This window comes from Apis laboriosa, unplaced genomic scaffold (genome assembly GCF_014066325.1).
Source record: "Apis laboriosa isolate Shangri-la unplaced genomic scaffold, ASM1406632v1 scaffold21_cov150, whole genome shotgun sequence".
NCBI classification, from domain to species: Eukaryota; Metazoa; Arthropoda; class Insecta; order Hymenoptera; family Apidae; genus Apis; species Apis laboriosa.
Window position 1 is genome coordinate 1,939,752 of NW_025222365.1, and position 19,813 is coordinate 1,959,564.

General features: G+C 38.2%; 2 protein-coding genes across 4 annotated transcripts; one reads left to right on the forward strand and one right to left on the reverse strand.

Annotated features, from left to right (window-relative positions):
- Positions 1-17: 17 nt before the first annotated feature.
- On the forward strand, positions 18-4,664 carry LOC122712913 (STE20-like serine/threonine-protein kinase). Of its 3 annotated transcripts, none has more exons than XM_043932935.1 (3): positions 18-538; positions 1,416-1,473; positions 1,549-4,664. In XM_043932935.1, exon 3 carries the CDS (start codon positions 1,561-1,563, stop codon positions 2,842-2,844), a length of 1,284 nt encoding a protein of 427 aa, XP_043788870.1. In that variant the 5' UTR covers positions 18-538; positions 1,416-1,473; positions 1,549-1,560; the 3' UTR covers positions 2,845-4,664. The 3 variants fall into 3 exon arrangements, with proteins under 3 accessions (XP_043788870.1, XP_043788871.1, XP_043788869.1); XM_043932936.1 differs by having other exon boundaries at positions 18-379; XM_043932934.1 differs by having other exon boundaries at positions 19-677.
- Positions 4,665-5,157: 493 nt separating this feature from the next.
- On the reverse strand, positions 5,158-19,385 carry LOC122712912. The gene is made up of 5 exons (XM_043932933.1): positions 18,370-19,385; positions 15,477-16,009; positions 13,305-13,624; positions 12,441-12,710; positions 5,158-6,633 (listed from the first exon to the last, which is right to left on the reverse strand). Exons 1-5 carry the CDS (start codon positions 18,540-18,542, stop codon positions 6,172-6,174), a joined length of 1,758 nt encoding a protein of 585 aa, XP_043788868.1. The 5' UTR covers positions 18,543-19,385; the 3' UTR covers positions 5,158-6,171.
- Between the last annotated feature and the right edge of the window lie 428 nt (positions 19,386-19,813).

Genomic DNA, 19,813 nt, shown 5'->3' on the forward strand with positions numbered 1-19,813 from the left:
ACCGGTTGTGAGTTGTGAGTGGCACGTACTAGCGCATAGCGTTGACATTTTTCTATGAGTGTGTATCTCCATCGAATCGGTTACGTAAAAATCTTCATCCAATTATAAAGTTCGAGAAATAGTGATTCTTAAAGTGATAATAAATTTGTATGGATTGCCAAGTATTCATTTTGATGTGATTTTGCCGCGTGCGATAAAATTCAAGGGCGCATTGATGGCATTCTATGTATATCATATACGCTAAATCTTAAGTTACGATTACACTCACGTTATTGGACATATTTTCGACCAGTATTCTACGATAGGGCATGTAATGTTATAAGTGGCCAAGGAAACCAAGAGACCAAAATAGATAGAAAGGAATCGCATATATTTGTAGGTAAAAGCAAAAGCAAGGTACAAATAGATTACTTGATCTTCCGCAACCAAACAAAGGGGGCTTGTTGAATTTACGTGGGGGCGAGTACAGCTAAGAAAAAGGGCGTGGAAAGATTAAACGAGTTAATAGGCAGGACGTAAACGTACGCTAACGTTATGGGTAAGACGCCAAAGAAGGCGACCCCTGGGGGCGATGAGAGGAATTTGTACAATCGGAGACTCAAGGCAACGACCGCGCCGCCAAATCCTTCTGAAACTAGCTTGCACAAGAGACAGCGCGAATCCAAGATTCCGAACAGGTTTGTAAAACCAATCAGTCCAACGAATAGCAAATTTATGCACAGTTTCTCTGTTTAGTCTGTCGCTTGTTAGTTTCTCCTTTTCATTCCGTCGTTCGTGATTTTGCGTAAACGATGCAGCAAATCTTTCGCTCGTCTTTTTACATATATCGTCAAATACGCTGCTGTTAGATATTTTTTTTCATTATTTTTTTTTTCTTTTAAAAATCCGCGGATAAGCGGGGCAAATGTCACTCAATTTCGGCAGAAGATAACCATTGATATTTACAAACCATACAAATCGTGGCCTTTCATATTTTTTCATCTACATTTTAAATGTCCTAATTTAATTGATTTATTTAAAAAACAAACACTCGTTGTTAATCTTTTCAGTAAAATTTTTTACGAAAAAGTCAAGACGTGTATGTGTATGTGTGTGTGTGTATATATATATGTGTGTATATATATATATATATATATATATATATATATATATATATATGTATGTATGTGTGTATGTTATAAATGATTATAAAGTACAAATAATTTTAAATGAATTAATAAATAAGAGAAGATCAAATCTATAGCTTGTTGAATAAATATTGAAAAAAAATTTTGCTTTAGCTACTTTGTGAAATTTTTTTTTAAGTCAATACCTCTCATCACCTCCAGAATTTCTTACTCTGTAAAAAAATTGATTATAAATATTTATGTAATCTTTTTCTAATGGTTTTGAACATTACAATACTTTTATTTCAGATCTAAATTGAGCACTTTACAAAAGAGAGTACCACATAGTCCAAGAAAAAATTTTAAAGTGAGTTTGATAAAGTTCTTTAGATAAATATAACTTAAATATGATAAGATATAAAAAATAATATATTTTTTATAGAATAAAGTTTGTATGCAGTCAAAGTTGAGCTATTCTCCGAAGAAAATAATAGATCTTGAGGATACAGCATCTGGAAATTCTAAAGAAAAAATATTTACCATACCAGAAAAAAGTGAAGAATCAATTTTAGCAAATATGCAGCCAGAATCAGAGGAAGCAGATGTAAAAATAAATCCAACTGTACAAATGGAATATGTAAAAAAAGATATTTCTAAAGATACACAAGAATCTGATGAAATGCATATTGATTATACCTCTTCGGAATCTGTTCCAATATCCAAAGTGCAAGAAGATTCAATAGATAAAGAAGTAGTGATCGAGGAAGAACAAACAGAGAGTCAAGAGAAAGCAAGTAATTTCGATAAAGATAAAGAAATAGAACAACATGAAGAAAATGATTTAAATTTGCGTTTAGAAACGGAAGATAATCCCGTACATACGGCATATGAGGAAAAGACGGATGATGTAGATTTAAAAAATGAAAGTAGTGAAAAATGTCCTTCCGAAGCAGGGACAACAAAGAGTGATACACAACAAAAAGAAGATTTACACAGTGAATCTCAAACTGACACGGAAAGTAATTCGGTAGATATTTTAGAGATCACAACGTCTGAAATGTCTGAAACGTCTGAAACTGCGTCGCAAAATGATATTCAGAAAGAAAAGGAAAAAGAAAAGGAGAAGCGCGAAGAAAGCATTAGCAAAGATGTTTCGTTCGTTTCGTACGATTCTTCAATAATGCTGAAAGATGTACAGATCAAGTTGAACGATTGTTTAAAAGAAAACTCGAAGTTATTCGATACGAGCAACACTAGTCATAATACGTCGAGTCAGCCACAAAAAGAAATGTCCTTTGGGAAAACTTTAAGAAGTATTACCGGCCGACGTTCTCTAAACGCAATGCGACACGTTACTTTACGCGAGCAAAGGTATTCACCGAACGACTCGTTATTTGTTAATACATCGAGCGCATCTTTGCCACCAGATGATATAGCGGATTATAAGATTGTTCGTTATAGCACCGATTTGTCCGACATGCTTTCTACCACAAATGGTAGCCCAACAGAGAGAAAACGAAAACACGAAATCGATAATTGGAGTTCCATTAAGAAACAGAAAACAGAATCCGAAAACAGTTTATTGAATAGTTCGATCGGTTTATTGAAAGGGTTACGCAAGCCTATACAAGTATCTACTCCAGTATCCGAGATGAAGTTTCAAACCGACAAATTGGAATTGGATGAAAGTAGTAAATCGGCGAATGAAGGTAGCAAAAAATGGTGTGTTATCATGTAAATTACCATCGAATCGCATTTCAATCGATGAAAAAGAGTTTTATATATTTTTGCACACGAGGAAAGCGATTCGTGCCATGTTATACGCCTGGAGAACAAACAAACTTAGGTATATAAATTCGTTATATACAAAGCAAAATTAAATTACTGAATTATATATTTTTTTGATAACGTAAAAGTGAATGTGTTTTTCACTTGTATCCGTTTGTCTGTCTCCGTTTATTTTCTTTTCTTTTTTTTTTTTTTTTTCTTTCTTACTTTCTCTCTTTTTTTTCTTCTTTGTCATTTTAAACGACGTGCTCATAGTTTATCTTTCGAAAAGATACTCATATTTATAATATTATTTTTTTCGAAGCATTACTATACTTCGTACAATATACGTACAATAGATCGTGCAATTTTACACGACAGAGGCTCATGAAAAGACATCATATTCTTAATAATCTTTTAAACTTTGACATATATATTATATGTATATTATTAAGTATGTCTTATATTTGTCACTAGCGGTCAAGTATATTTTATACAAGCAACAAAAAAAATGTAATTATAGGAAATATATGATAATAGAATTTTTTCTCGTCATTTGGAGACTATTTCATCGAATAGGAAATTCATAATATTAAAATAAATGATGAGATAAATAATAAGATGAATGATCATACGATAGACAAATAATATTTTTCAAATATATATTTTTTGCGTGTATTACTTTTGGTATATCTTTATCGATTCTCAATTTTACGAGTCGTTAGAAAAATTAATTAATATTTTCTTTACTTGTTTCGTTTGCTTTAAGTTAAATGAATATTGCAATAAATATTTTGCGACGATTCATTTTATTTTTTGACATTATAAAAAGTATATTTTCTGACAGTTTAGACGTAAATCAATTAATATCTTAGATTATCTTTCTATATGGAAAATAATTACGTTTCGACAAGCGAGACGACTGAGACACCGGAAATTCGAGGATATTGTAAAGAATCTGATTTACCATACACGTTTGTCGAAGCGATTTTAGACCTTATCTTTTTATCTTAATTTTTTATCACGAGATTTTCAAGCAATTAATGAAAGATTCACCAATTTTTTTTTTTTTTCATACTTAGATAAGATAAATTGTAAGATAAATTGTTGTTAAAAAATAGGCTGGTATTTTATAACATTTGCGATGTTCAGCGACGAAAAAATTAAAATTATCTTGAAAAGATGATTATTGAATTTTTGTAAAATCTTATAATAAATTGGAATATCTTGAAATTGGAAGGATTTGAATCGATTTCGAGGGAAATGGCGCATGATTCTAAAACTCGTTGCTCGTCGCAAGACTGCTCGATACTTGGACAATTGATTTCCAATTGTTATATAGATGAAACAATGCGGGACACGTTTGAAATCAAAGTTTATCGATTAAATTAGATTGTAAATAATCGACAATGTTGCAATTATAAGAGTACGAATTTTTGTCGAGTGCTTCGACCAAAGGCGTTCTTTCATGACACAATACAAAAATCATTTAAGTTAGAATTCACTTTTTATCATTACACACATTACAGGCATACATTACATACATGCACCACATCCGTATTTTTAAATTATATATTCTCCACGATATTTTCGAATAACAATCATCTTCCACGTAGAGATTACTCGTATTCCAAGCGCATCTGTTCAAATTAAATCAGGGCCAAACACGTAGTAGGTCTATGCACTTTTCTACATTATGTTACATTAAGCGGAAAAAAAAAAAAAAATTGAAATGTATGAATAATGTATATAGAAAATGAGATTTATAATAAACCTTGGAAATCCGAGAGACTAGTCGTTACGGTGCTTTAACTTCCTCTCTGTGTACCACCTTTACAACTGCTATCGGGACAGTTAATAGTACGCCCAGAATGGCGAGGTCGTAAAATTATTCTAGCGAAAAAGCTAAAAATGTCCCAACGACATAAAAAAAAAAAAAAGAAAATTCATCGTAACATTAATCTTATCACCGACTCGTACAATAATTTACGACCACGCTATACCTCTGAATGAACAATATATAAATTGATATAAAACATCTATACAATAAGTGGTTAAAAGATAAGCACATACGCTGCTTTAAGCGAATTAATTCAGTTTAGTTTATATCCTTCGTGAATATTTGCTCGGAATAATTTCGAATAATTATCGCGTCTCGATATTATCGTATTAATCATCGACTATTTAACGTGAAAACGAGTCTCTCTTGAGAATAAATATTATGAAAGTAAATACATTTTCGGTAATGTAAATTATATATAATTGGACAAGCGATTAAGTCGGATTAAGTTCAAACAATGATAATATGGTGATTAAGAAAGCAAACCATTAACTATGTTATCGAGGAAACATTATACACGTTCAAGCCTCGCGTAAGTATATTTAAGCAAATCTTAGATTATCGTACCGTAAGGTTAAATCTAAGGTATCGAGAGTGATTTCGAATTTAAAGGAAGTTGAACTTGAAAAGAATCAACTTCCATTCGAATAAGGATGCGAAAGAGAGACAATTTTTCTTCAATTTTCCCCAGTATTGGATCAACGACAATAATTGGATCAACGGAATAATATCGTGTCCGGTTCGCATCGAGAATTGTAAATTGTAGAGGGCGAATTGTAGAGTTTCGCCGTCTCTCCGCAACCATCTCGACGCATCGATATTTCTGAAGCATCCGACGAGCTACTACTCGTCTAACATAAACTATCTCTCGACTCGGAGAGGCAATCATCACGATTTCTTTCAAGCGGAAAGCATCTGCCGCGAGAAAACTTTTTCGTGAAAACTTTTTAATTCGCGAAATGATTCGTTCGGCTACGCGATATAAAGTTCCGATTCTCAAACTTTACTTACGAGTTCTTTTCTCGCGTGCTCTGTATTCTTTCTAACCACGTAATTATTAACTTTTTTCGCTAGATTTCAATATAAATATTTTTCTCGTAAAATTTACAGCGTCGGTTGACGCGTTTTCAAAAATTTAAGATATTTCGTATACGTGTATACGAAATTGAAACTGTTGTTTGGAAAAATGTTGTTCGGCGACCGAGGTTTGTTGCTTCGCATCAAAGAATCTCATCACGTCGTCTTACGCTAAAATCCTATTTCGCGGATAAAGAGTGCGACGCGTTTCTGTTACATAAGACGGAGTACAAATGTAATTCCAGTTCCCCTTGGGAAATTCAAGACTGCGACGAGGCACGCGTGGAAATTGGAGCAGCCAATGGCGTAGTCGCGTCGCGCGTGTGCACTTCCTCTTCCATCTCTGTTCGCCGCGCGATTCAAGAGGGAAAGGGAGAGTATTTACGACGTAAGGACAACCGCCTTGCGAAGGCAGGGCCCTTGGCAGCCTTCCCTCAAACCGGGCCACAGAACCGTCTTGATTCTGATTCCGTTCGGGTTTGGGGACGCGTGATGCCTTAGATGAACGTCTCGCCTGAACTCGAACGCTTGCGCCACGTCGAGTACCAGAGGCGTGACACGCGCCAAACAGGCCCAGGCCAAACTGGAACAGGCGCACGCGTAATTCTTCACCTCGGCGCAACCTCGTAGACAAGGAAAGTCGTAGAGCGTTCTCTCCAGCTGGGTGACCACCTGTTCCGCGACCTCTCGGGAACCGGTTCGCGCGCCGGAAGTCGCCAATTGCCGCTTCACGCATTCTTCAAGCTCCGGTGTCGTTTGCGCAGTGGTCGAGGTACCGTTTAGAATTTTCACCGCTTCCAGATACCTCGACGTCTGAATCATGCCCGCCAACCGCCACGAGAGCTGCGAAAAGAGGAAACGTGGGTGAAGGAAAATTTTATTATTGTTGAAGTTTTGAACATTAGTTTTTCTTTTCTTCTCTTTTCTTTCTTTTTTTTTTTTCTTTTCATTTTCTTCTCCTTCGCTTTGATCGTTAACGTGTGGACCGTGTTCACGATCGAATAGATCGAGTAACAATGCAATTATCCGCCCTTTCGAGGGTCTATTTAAAGCGTTGGCGGAGATATGCATGGCTTCGTTCTTCGGCTTTTGCGCGACAGCGGCGCTCGCGTGCAAATTGTTACCGCAAACTTACGTCATCCTAGACCACAACATATCCGGAAATACATCGTTACATCGTAGAGAAACAGGGGAAAAATCTTGTTTCGATTTTCGGTATTTTCCCCTTTTGTTCGCAACGCGATCGATGGAAACCCTTTTACGAGTTGGGAAACGGGCATCTCCATTTTCTTTTAGGCGAAAGAGCCTTTTCACTCTTTTCTTCCCTTTTCTTTCTCCTTCCTTTTTTCCTCTTCTTCGGAGGAGGAAAGTCGCCCGGCCCAAAGCGTCGCAGTAACTTACGACCGGATTCGTATTGATAATCTGATGATTTATTCACGTCGGAAAATGGATTTCGTTTCGACGCGTCCTGTTTACGACATCGTCCCGCGCCCGATTTTTCATCTCGAACCCAATTTTCCAGCACTCGGAGAATCTCGCTCGCGTAAAAAAAATTCGAGACTCGGCATCAATTGACATCAATTTTTCACGCGGTTTCTTCAAACGGAAAGAGAGAGAGAGAGAGAGAGAGAGAGAGAGAAATATTGCCACGTTCTTTTTTTTTTCAATCGACGCGACGAAATCGCTCGGGAAACTGTAATCGCTCGAGTTTATCGCTCAATTTATCGCGACAGACCGCAGATATTATTAATANTTCTTTTTTTTTTTTCAATCGACGCGACGAGATCGCACGCTCGGGAAACTGTAATCGCTCGAGTTTATCGCTCAATTTATCGCGACAGACCGCAGATATTATTAATACGAATTATTCTTTCTTCTATACTGCGACGAGGTCGAATGCGGTTTTCGCTCGATGATATACGCGCAAAATTTTATATCGAAGTGGATAAATAAATCGTTGAATGAAGGAAGTAAACGAAACGTAATATACGATTGTTTCGAATTTTTCCATACACGCGAGATATTTCTTTTCCCCTTCCTATAATTTTTAATACCGTTAAGAATTTCAATTTCCTTCTCTCCGGTCAATCTACTCCCTTTTGTATTTTTTCCATAATTATAAAAAAGGAATTCTATTAACTCTATTTCCATATCTTTTCCCATTACCTGGAATTTCGTTCGGCTGGAATCCGAGCTTTCGATATGATAAATTTCTTCTTCTCCTCTTATGTACGAATACGAATATACACGAAGATACGGAGGACGAAAATAATATGGAAAAAAAAAAAAAATGAAATTCGAAGTAAAGGGATTCCATTGCGAAACATGGAAATTACCATGGAACCAAAAAAAAAAAAAATTATACGGCTTATAAAGATTAAAAGATTAAAAAGACATAAAAGATATGAAGATTAAAAATCGTCTTTCATACCGGCTCAAGTTATCCTCCGTGATTATTCCCCGCACCGCCTCCCCGGCCAAATAATTACGAACATACGGACGGAGGTACAATGGAGATAACCATTGCCCGTGTACACATTTCCTCCACCTACGAATTGATTCCGTTGTACGAGACGAAAAATTCACCCACGTACCTCACCCATTTCCTTTCACCATTCCTTTTCTCCCTCCATTCACCTTCCATTTCTTTCCTTTTTTCCTTTCTTTCTTTCGCTTTTCGCCTCGCCTCGGTCGAGCAACTCGCCTGGCGCGATGCAACCAGGGATCGGTGATTTTCTAGCCGCGACGTGAGAGAGAGAGAGAGAGAGAGAGAGAAAGAAAAAGTGACGGTCGAAAAATTCGCCGATTCACGGGAGAAGCAAGGGTGTCGAGACGAGGAGAGACAGAGATTAAATCGAAGAGAAAAAGAAGAGAGAGAGAGAGAGAGGGAAGGAGAGAGAGTTTCGTCGCAGGTATTTATTTTAGTTCATCGATTTTCCAGGCTGGCTACCGTATACGGGATGGCTACCTGTATGTATGCAAAGTAATAGCCCCAGGCTGACGGACTAGCGCCTCTGCCACTTGCCGGGTACACTTGATCGCAAAAGTGCACCCTCCTAGTCACCCTCCTTCCCCCCTCCCAACACCGCTCTCGCGACGGCTTTGACGTTAATGGTCGATCGATCGGCCGAGAGACAGGTGCGTGGTAACGGTGTCGGCAAAAATAATCTTCCATCTATCCATCTATCGTTATGCGCATCCTATGTTCGAAATACGCTTCGAAATTCGTCTCCGTTTTTCTCCTTCTCTCGATTCTTTTCTTTTTCCTTTTTTTCTTTTTCTTTTTAGGATACTCGCTCCCGTTCGTTTTCAATTTCTTCAAGCTTATTCTCCTTTAGCTCGGATCAGAGCTTCGGAGTTGGTCGTTAACCCAACTTGAAAGAGTCGAAGTGAAAAATTTCGAACGTAGTTACTTTAAACAATTACTCGAATTAAAATGTTTTAATGTAACGTATAATCTCGATTGTTTGATATCGATAATTATTTCCGATTATTATCGCGCTTTGAACTTTATTTATTCTCAACTGTTAAATTTTGTCCAACACCAATTTTTTCTTTTTTATCTCGTAATTTCACTCCACGTTCGACGTTAGTGAAACCGACGATGGTGGCGCATCGATCGATTTATCGATCGTTCAAAAGAGATGAGAATTTCCTTTCGTTCCATCGGGGCGTTAAGATCAACGTTGTTCCGCTCCCGGTCGGATGGTAAAATTACTCGAAATTACTCCCGTTTCCACGGTCGAAAGCTAAACATCCGATGATTTAAATCGTTACCGCAGAACACGAGCCAACTTGTCGAAAGCCCGAGCACCCAGTCGCGACCTCTTTCGCCAACGCAAAACCTACGTAAGTGGTGGATAAGGATTAATTCGAATTCCAACCGCTCTAATACGATCTTTCTCTCTCTCTCTCTCTCTCTCTCGTTCCCATGTTCGTTTTATACTTTGTCGCACATTCTACCTCGACCGCTATTCTCCCCGACCGTCCCTCCCCCCTCCTCTTTCTCCCACCAACGAATTCGAACGAGACCAATCGCGCCTCTGAAACTTCCAACTTCCAACACCGCTCTCTCGTCTTCCAACTCTCTGCGTCTCCGTCCATTCTGTACACGAGTAAAGTTTTTCCACACCCTTCCCCCTCAATTTGACAGTCGATAACGAATAAAATTAAGCGTTTTCCTCGGCGGAGAAACTAACTTTTGCGAAGCGAAAGCCAGAGACGAGATTTCGACGATCCCCCCTCGCCAATGCCGATAACCACGAGACTGCGGTTTTCGACACCTTTAACGACTCTCGGCTTACGTGACAGGCGATCCAACACGCGCGCGCGCTCCTCGATCCTAAAATTGATTACGGGTCTTTCATCTTCGCGTCACAATCTGATCGCGAATCCATCGATTTCGTTGTTTCGATCGATAATCAATAAGCGGTTTGTCGAAATACTGTTCGGTGTTTGGTCGATTTCATCGATGGGTTCGGTGAAGAAGAAAGGATCGTTGCTCGCGCGATTTCGAGCGGCAAAGGAAAGTCGTGACAATTTTCGTGCACTAATGAGATCTTTAAATCCTGAAACGTATTATTCCTCAAATTTTAAAAATATTTGAATGTACGAAAGTATTTTTGGAAATTAAAATAACAGTGATATGACAGGATATAATAATTATAATACGAAGAAATTCTTATTTTCGTGCTAATGAGAACAATGTTTATCTTTGATATCTAAATGCTTAGAAATGGATGCACGATATCGAAAATATTTTTGGAAATTAAAATAACAATGATATGACAGGATATAATAATTACAAAGAAATTCTTATTTTCGTGCTAATGAGAACGATGTTTATCTTTGATATCTAAATGCTTAGAAACGTTTAGATGTACGATATGGAAAATATTTTTGGAAACTAAAATAACAATGATGACAGGATATAATTATCGCAATAATTACGAAGAGAAATCTTGTATTTTCGCGGAATTTAAATTACAATAATCTCCATTAGAAGCTACTACAAAGTGTAACCTCTTCCCCATTTCAATTTTAACGAAATGATTTCTTCTCTTTTTAATCTGGCCATTTTGCAAAGTGCGAAAGAGCACTTTTGCACTTTTCTATACAGATTTTCTATTTAAATAAGAGACAGAAGGATAGATTAAAATTCGTTTTGTTCACCACCTGTTATTCCATCAATCGCTTGGATCTCTCCCATTTTCTCTCTTTCTATCTTCTTCTCTCCATTCCCCTCTTTCCATTATTTATCCACTCGTTAAAACTATTCGACGAAATCGAAAAAGGGGAAACGAAATTTGGAAATTTCGTGAGGAACACCTCGATCGTCAATTATTATTATTGCCATCGTCGAGTCAAGATAAAACTGGATAAAAGATTTTAACTATCCTTGAAAAAAAAAGAAAATTGGATCGATATATTTAAAATATTTTATATTTTAATTGTGATTATTAATTGATTAGGAATCTCTTTCTATCTTTGAAAAAAAAAAAAAGAAAATTGCATCGATATATTTAAAATCTTGTGTCTTGTGTGAATTGTGATTACGAATTGATTACGAATCTCTTTCGGTAAAATAATCTAACTATCCTTGAAAAAAAAAAATTGGATCGATATATTTAAAATCTTGTGTGTTGTATGAATTGTGATTACGAATCTCTTTCGGTAAAATAATCTAACTAACTCCTTGAAAAAAAAAAAAGAAAATTGGATCGATATATTTAAAATCTTGTGTGTTGTGTGAATTGTGATTACGAATTTCTTTCGGGGAATATTACGAAAACGGAGAAAGGATGGCCAAAATCTTGATAGGCTTTGTGGCTTTATACAAGTTCACGTGGCAATATGCCGGAGGAATAGAAAGATTTAATATCGAGTAATATCTAATTGTGAATAACTTTCGTATCGCGTTATTGATCAAGTTTTCTTTATTATAAAAGTAATAAAGAAGAGGAGAGGGGGAGAAGTTAAGCAAGATAATTCTGGATAATTTCGGCAGAGTTCGTTTCTATCTTAACGATATTTTCCCGCCCCGTGTAATAACTAAATCATCCTCTTAACTGGTTAACCGTGTTTCCTTTCTTTCCATTCGCCACTCTATTACGATGTAATTCCTTCCACTCTAGGGGCGACCACCGATTCTTCCCGCTTAAAGGTTAAAAAGCCTTTATGGAGATTAATATCTATCCCATAAATTGCAACACCTTTTTACCAATTATCGAAAATTTCAACAATAATACCAATATTTCCCTACTTCCTGGAATTAAAGTACACCCTCCTCCTTCTTCTCCTTCTCCTCCTTTGCCCTTTCCTTCCTTAAAACTTACAGATTAAAATTTTAATAAAATAAAAGATTAAGGATTTATTCATTTCATATAATTACTTTTCATCATCCAAAATTTAAAAAAAAAAAAAAAATTCCTCTTAAAAGGAAAGCAATGGAGTTATGGTTAAAAAAAAAACAAACTTTATTCAATCCCACTTTATATCAACTCAACTCGCACTTAACTCGCTTTTCGAGAGCGATAAATCATCGCCAACCTCTAACCAATTTTAAAAACTTTCCAATTTTAAAATTCTCCATTGATTTAAATGGAACGAGCAGATGCAACCAACCTACCTCACTACCCACCCAAACTTACCACCACCACCGAATACAGTATCTTTGCTTTCAAATCGGGGGCGTCGTCGAGGGGTTGGAGGGCGTCCAGCGCGTCCAACGTGTGCAAATGCGCGTGGTCGTAGAGGGCCGAGTACATCTCGGCCAGCCGTTCCGCGGCCGAAAAATTGCCCCCACCCCCGCCCGCAATCAGCGGGAGCGCCGGTTCCGGCGTAAGGCTGCAACTCTCGTCCGTGTGATAACCGGCGCTGCTGCTCGATTCCTCCTCGTAATCCTCGCCCCCCTCCAATCCCTGAAAAATTGCAATATTCATCCGTTCATACCGAAGTTTTACACGAAGGATAGTTTTATCTTTGATCTCGTGAAGATGAAAGGATGGAAAGGATTCGTCACTTTCCTCCTCGAGGAATTAATTGTTGCGCGCGTTTTCCAATGAAATCCCCTTCAAGCCACTTCCAAGCGATATTTTAACAAATAAGAGTCGCAAGAATGCTTGCTTGAGATCACCTCGTTGTCTCTTTACAACAGTTTGAATCGAGTAACGAGAGGTATAAGTGTTAAAATTTTTCCCCTAATTCGTTCCAATGTCGAACAAAGAGAAATGGAAGAATTAAAAGACAACAACTTTTTGTCCTGACCAACTTCAGTTTTGTATAGAATGCTTTAAAGTTTTACATTCTAAATAATCTTTTTCAATAAACCGTTTTTGTATCATTTTTACATAACAATTCAATAGTTTTATTATTTTTCCTTTTTATATACATCTTTCCAAATGTAGCTACGAGAATCCTTCGCAAGTAGTCGAATAAGCGTCATCCGAACGAGAATTTTTGCTATTGGCAGGAATAACAAAATAACGAACGACCGAATCGAGAAAATCGCGTACCTGTGGGTTGTTCTCGCTCATCAACTCGAGGGCGAGTTCGCAACCCCTGGAGAACTGCAACAGTGTGGCGGCCAGCGGTGGATTCTTCGCGTTCCCACCACCTTGAGTGGATCTCCTCAAAGCCGTCCATTGTCTGAGAGCTTCCTTGTCCTGCTCGACCCTCCGTTTCAGCTCGGATAACAGACTTTCGAGGCTTGTCGGGTCCCCGGCTTTCTCCAACGTGTTCAACAAACTCTGATTATCGATCAATCTCTGCTGGATCTCGCTGTACTTGAGCGAAAGTTGCCGCTGGTGAGATGCCGCTTGTACGCCTTGATCCGCTGAAAAATCCGATTACACCTTTCCTTTACACCTGTGCGAATAATTTATTCGGAGAAATCCATCCGCTCTTCGGGCGAGTAGAGAAGGTTAACTGGCGTAATTTACGTGGGGATTAATCCCCACCCGCCGGAGCGAAGTTATCGAGAAACGAGATTTGATTTTACATTTAACGCGATTCAACGAGTAAATACAATTCATCGATCTCGATAATTTTCAATCGCGGTGATTATTCGCGGTAATTAACTCGACGAGCATCGTCGAGATCGTATTTCTCATTTCCTCCTTCGTATATTATTATATATATCGAAAGATCGACGAGGAATGAAACAATTAAAATGTACGCTTGATTCGAAATATTTAAAAAAAAAAAAAAAAAAAAGAATTAATTATCTTCGAAGCGCGTCGAAAAACTTTTCTTCTCGAATAATTAACGCATTACTTTTCAACTCTTGTAAATACCTTTCATATCCTTTTCATTTCCAACCTGTTTCTCCTCCCTAATAATAAATAATAATAGTCTTTACATTTTCATTCTCTTATTTTTAACTCGAAAGACCGTCCCGTGTCATTATCCGTAAAAGCGGAAGATGAATAAGTTTCAAAAAAAAAAAAAAAAAGAAAAAAAACAAAAGAGAGAGAGATTACGTTTTATCACGTTCACACGCGACGAGTATATCATCCGACGAGTAAACTTGGCCGCGTTCATGTCCACCGCATCGGCGTATTTGCATTTGGAAATGTAATACGTCCAATGCAGCCGCGTTAAAACGCTTCGCGAATCCCCGACACTGGATTGGACATCGTTTCCAACGAATGAACGTTAGAGACTCTCGACGACGCTTCCTTCGAATCTTTCGAGATTTTTGATTCGTCGAGAGAATTAGCGAAATCGTTTTTTTTTTATTATTATTATTGACATCGAAATTGCGAGTGTTTTCTTTCTCTTTCTTTCGAATTTTTACGACTGGCAGTGAAAGCGGTCGCATGGCATACGGTATACACGTTAGATCGTGTTAATCGGATTTGACACGTATCCGCGACTCGATCGGCGCAAACTTTCCGACTTTCTCTCGCTCGTTGATCCGTACATATATTCATTGCGTGTGCGCATGCGTAAGTGTGCGCAGGCAGGAAGAATTATGCGTTCCCACGCCGAGTTCTCACTATCGCGGATATTTCGTCATTATCTGTAACGAAGTTGCGGAACGATGTTCTCTTTTTTTCTTTTCTTTTTTTTTTTTCATTTGTCATCTCTCTTTGTAAAACTATACGCTGCGAGTGAAATTAAAAAAATTAACACCGTCTCAACTATCTTTCAGCTCTCTAATGAGAATTCTCGTTATGAGAATGGTTAAATAGACGCCAAAAATCATCTTCGTTAAACAGTCAAGAATTTTTCTGATTCATAGATTGAGAACCATTGTTGTAAAATTTAAAAAGAAAATTTACATTATTAAGAGTATTATTTTGAGAATATTAAATAATAAATAAATGGCAAAAACCATCGAAACATAAAGTATCCGTAAAGAAATTTCACTGTTTTAAAGTTTAAAAGAAATTAAATTATCGTGGCTGTTATTTTAAGAATATTAAATTAAATAAGAACCAAAAATCATTAACTAAATATAAAAAATGATAGTTCTTAAGAATTTTTCTAATAGATTGAGAAATTTTACAGCGTTGTAAAAATTTAAAAAGAAAATTAACATTATTAAGACCATTACCACTTCGAGAATATTAGAATAAATAAATGGCAAAGATAATCGAAACGTAAAGTATCCCCCTAAAAAAAAAATTTCTCGATGGAGAAATCCATGAAGAATTTCGGAACCGCCTGAATTCTGAAATTACCTCTGTGAGTTCTCGGCTGCTTTCCAAAGCTCTCGATCTTGTGCACGGCCAGCTTGTACGCCTCGATTCTGTTCTCGAGCTGTTCCTTGAGGGCAAAGGGCAAGGGCACGAGGTTCGAGGCCCCGCCATTTTCCAAACAGGACGCGACCAATCCGTGTTTGCCCAGACCCTCCACCGCCCTTTCCAAAGCCCTTTTCCTCGCGACCAGCATCCCCCCCGCGTTCGGCGCCAAACCGTTCAACGAGACCAACAACTTGCACCATATCCTCAACCGGAAGTGGTCTTGGCTCAACGAGATCAGGTGAACGATCCTCCAGAGGACTTGCTCGACCCTCAACATCTTCGCGTCGTTCACGTTCAACTCGAGCAGCCTCGAGTAGAGGGCTTCCAGCAGGGACAAGCTGTGGGGAAGCGTTTCGATCAACAGGTCGACCGGAATGTCCGGCAGGGTAGCCTTCAGGGTGTAGTGCGGCAACTTGGCGAGAAAACCCGCCGCCTCTCGGTACTGCCTTCCCTCGTACAATCTCAAGAACCTGCGTGCATTTCAACGTGCAATTGGCTTTAAACTTTCCCCTCTCCAACTCAAACCTCTCCGCGGAGTTGTAAGTGTACCTTTGTCCATTGTTAAACTGAATCACAATTTTCATTTAAATTCAATTTAAATGTAATTAATTAATTTTAATTATTTTAATTAAATGTAATTAATAAATTTAAATGTAATTAATATTCAATTTATTATTAGGTTTGAATTTTTAAATCTCAATGAAATAATGAACGTCGATTTGTAACGATTAAGAAACGAATCTTTCTTGCAATATTATTCTTTGCGCAAAGATTAATCAAAAACGAAGGGTATAAATGAACTCTCGGAAATTTCTTTTTCTTAACAACTTTATACGGATTCGTAACGTATCATGTTTCGTGAACGAGCGTTTTCGAGATAAATCCGTTCCGATTTCGTGAAAATTTCGGCGGCAGGCTCGCGAATACCGTCGTCTTGCCGCTTTATCGATGGACGCGTGTATCCACGCGGTATATTCTATCACCGCAGGGACGCAATAAAGCCGTTTCCCGTTTCTCCACCCCGATCGATATGGCCATAATCGTAGCGGGCTCTGGCACGCGCCAGATAATCCATTTCGTAGACCGCGAAACGAATTCCCCGATATCTATGCATCATTCGATCCCCTCGAAGAAGTTACCAATGTTGGAATATTCCACAACATGATTTACATCCTATATCCACGAACCCGTCCCGAATTTCGAAACCCTTCGATTTATCGATATTTTCTCCGATATATATATTCGCGCGATGGTCGAACAAAAATAGTCGATTCAAAAATAGAAAAAAATATAACGAAAACCTAAAAAATAATTGTACACACTTGCAAAGGAAAATCTTTGAATATTTGAAAATTTTTTTCCGTTTTTTTTTCATGAAAAAAATATTCGTCGACGCGTCATATAATAAGAAATACTTCGTGTCACAATAAAATACAAAAATTCTCGTGAAATACTCGTTTTTCATTCGCCATAAGATAAGATATTCTTATGACGTATCCGTCACGGGATAAGAAATTTTTATTACGCGTACGTTCGCGTCATTCGCCAAAAGATAAGAAATTCTTATGACGCATCCGTCATAAGATAAGAAATCTTCGTGACGCGTACGTCCGCATCATTCGCCAAAAGATAAGAAATTCTTATGACGTATCCGTCATAAGATAAGAAATCTTCGTGACGCGTACGTCCGCGTCACTCGTCACACGATAAGAAATTTTTATTACGCGTACATTCGCGTCACTCGTCACAGGATAAGAAATTCTTATGACGCGTACGTTTACGTCACCCGTCACAGGATAGGAAATTTTTATTACGCGTACGTTCGCGTCACTCGTCACAGGATAAGAAATTCTTATGACGCGTACGTTTACGTCACCCGTCACAGGATAAGAAATTTTTATTACGCGTACGTTCGCGTCATTCGCCAAAAAATAAAAAATTCTTATGACGCATCCGTCATAAGATAAGAAATCCTCGTGACGTCTACGTTCGCGTCATTCGTCACGGGATAAGAAATCCTTATGACGCATCCGTCATAAGATAAGAAATCTTCGTGACGCGTACGTCCGCGTCATTCGCCAAAAGATAAGAAATTCTTATGACGCATTCGTCATAAGATAGGAAATTTTTATTACGCGTACGTTCGCATCATTCACCAAAAGATAAGAAATTCTTATGACGCATCCGTCATAAGATAAGAAATCTTCGTGACATGTACGTCCGCATCACTCGTCACAGGATAAGAAATTCTTATGACGCGTACGTTTACGTTACCCGTCACAGGATAAGAAATTTTTATTACGCGTACGTTCGCGTCATTCGCCAAGAGATAAGAAATCCTTATGACACATACGTTCATGTCATCATTATTAAATAATAATTCGCATCATTCGTCACAAGTTAGGAAATCCTTATGACGCGTACGTTCGCGTCATTCGTCATAGGATACAAAAATCCTCGTGATGCATACGGTCGCGTCACCCGTCACGGGATAAGAAATTTTTATTACGCGTATATTCGCGTCATTCGCCAAAAGATAAGAAATCCTTATGACGCATACGTTCATATCATCCGTCATTAGATAAGAAATCCTTGTGACGCGTACGTTCGCGTTACTTATCACAGAATAAGAAATTCTTATGAATTCTTATATTATGTCACCCGTGACAGGATAGAAAATTTCACGTCAACCGGGACAGGATAGGAAATTTTTATATATCGCATCATCCACACCGAATGTGTCAATTATTGGGAACGACAACTATTTTTGTTTTCATTAATCATTAAGTTGGAAAAGTTTAATAACGATTACACGTATGTGTATACGTACCTTCTTAAAGCCATTCGGGGATTAGAGCCGTCGTCCTCGGCCAAGCCGATTTGACCGACTTGAAATTGAGAGCCCGGACCCCACACGAGTCTTTGGATAGGGTTCCTGGGTCGTTCCGGCCTTATTCTCTCGCAGGAATTCAATCCATTCGGTGGCATGGTTCGCCTGCTCATGATTCCCTGCCTCTTCCTTTACCTTTGACTTCACCCTTGTCACTCTCCACTCTCTTGCTCCCCCCTTATTATCCCCCCAACCAAGTAGAAGAAACAATCCGCTCTTTTCCAATCCTCGTCTCCTCCTTTCTCGTTTCCAATCTTTCTTCTCGTTTCACATACTTCAACGTATCCTCGATTCGAGGGAATTTTCCATTTCCCCCTTTTAAATCCTCAACTTTTATGGAAAGGTAAGTAAGTTTCACTCCGCTTCGCTTCCCGGTGGATTTCCCAGTTCGAGAGGCTCATCGAGAGTCGAAAGAAGGACGAGTCATTTTGAGCGGTGACCCTTGGACCACCAACTTGCTTCCTTACGCTACAACACGATTTTCTCTAACGGCCGATCGTACGATCATCCCGTACGAAACTCGAGCTGGCCTATAGCCTCGGGGTTGACCGACCCACTTCTCCCCTCGCCGGATCCGAGCAATCGAATAATTTCGATTCAGCCTTTTCCCTCTACTTCTCTCTCTCTCTCTCTCTCTCTCTCTCTCTCTTTCTTCGATCCCTTTTCGACGATTTTCAAAGACAGACACGTCCTATCTTTTACAATTTCCGGTTCACGAGCTTCCTCCACTCGACAATTTTCTACGATATTATTGTGAGATTAATATTACTCGATCCGAGGATTAGGTTGGAAAATGTTCTTTCTTCTTCTTCTACGTCGGGCAGAAGAAGAATCGATTCGAGATATTTTCTTTCTTTTTTTTTCTTTTCCTTTTTCTAGATTTCCTTCTCGTAACACGAGAAATCTCGAATCAGGCGAATCACAATATTACTTCTCTCTAATCACGATTGCTCAATTTCAAATTTTTCAAATTTCGTCTCCATTAAATAATCATTAATAAGAACTCGAAGGATTCACTCTTTTTCGAGTAACTTTTATTTTTCGAAGGAAGATCGTTTCAATCGAACCAATTTGCAAGAGAATAAAGGCACGTAGAACGAAAAGGATTAGTTAGTCGCGAACAACAATCTAAATTAGAATCTATTCTTGAAATTGTTAAAAGCGGATCGATATAAATCGGTGCTCGTTAGTCGCGAAAGAGACGCGTGAAAAGCTTTCGATGGCTGGCCGTAACGTGGCGTTAAATTTCAATTTATCAGGATTTATCGACAAATACGATTAATTATCGCAGGATCTCGCGTCTCGTATTCCTGCAACGAAAATCCTATCTTCTGCAACGATCGATCGATCAACTTTTCGAAACAGAATAATCGAAACACTCGCG

Coding starts and splice junctions, on each gene's coding strand:
- LOC122712913 (XM_043932934.1), top strand. CDS start 535: ATGGGTAAGACGCCAAAGAAGGCGACCCCTGGGGGCGATGAGAGGAAT. Junction 678..1,415: donor GAATCCAAGATTCCGAACAG/GTTTGTAAAACC, acceptor CTTTTATTTCAG/ATCTAAATTGAGCACTTTAC. Junction 1,474..1,548: donor GTCCAAGAAAAAATTTTAAA/GTGAGTTTGATA, acceptor TATTTTTTATAG/AATAAAGTTTGTATGCAGTC.
- LOC122712912 (XM_043932933.1), bottom strand. CDS start 18,542: ATGAGCAGGCGAACCATGCCACCGAATGGATTGAATTCCTGCGAGAGA. Junction 16,010..18,369: donor CCCCGAATGGCTTTAAGAAG/GTACGTATACAC, acceptor AAATGCACGCAG/GTTCTTGAGATTGTACGAGG. Junction 13,625..15,476: donor GCAGCCGAGAACTCACAGAG/GTAATTTCAGAA, acceptor CGGATTTTTCAG/CGGATCAAGGCGTACAAGCG.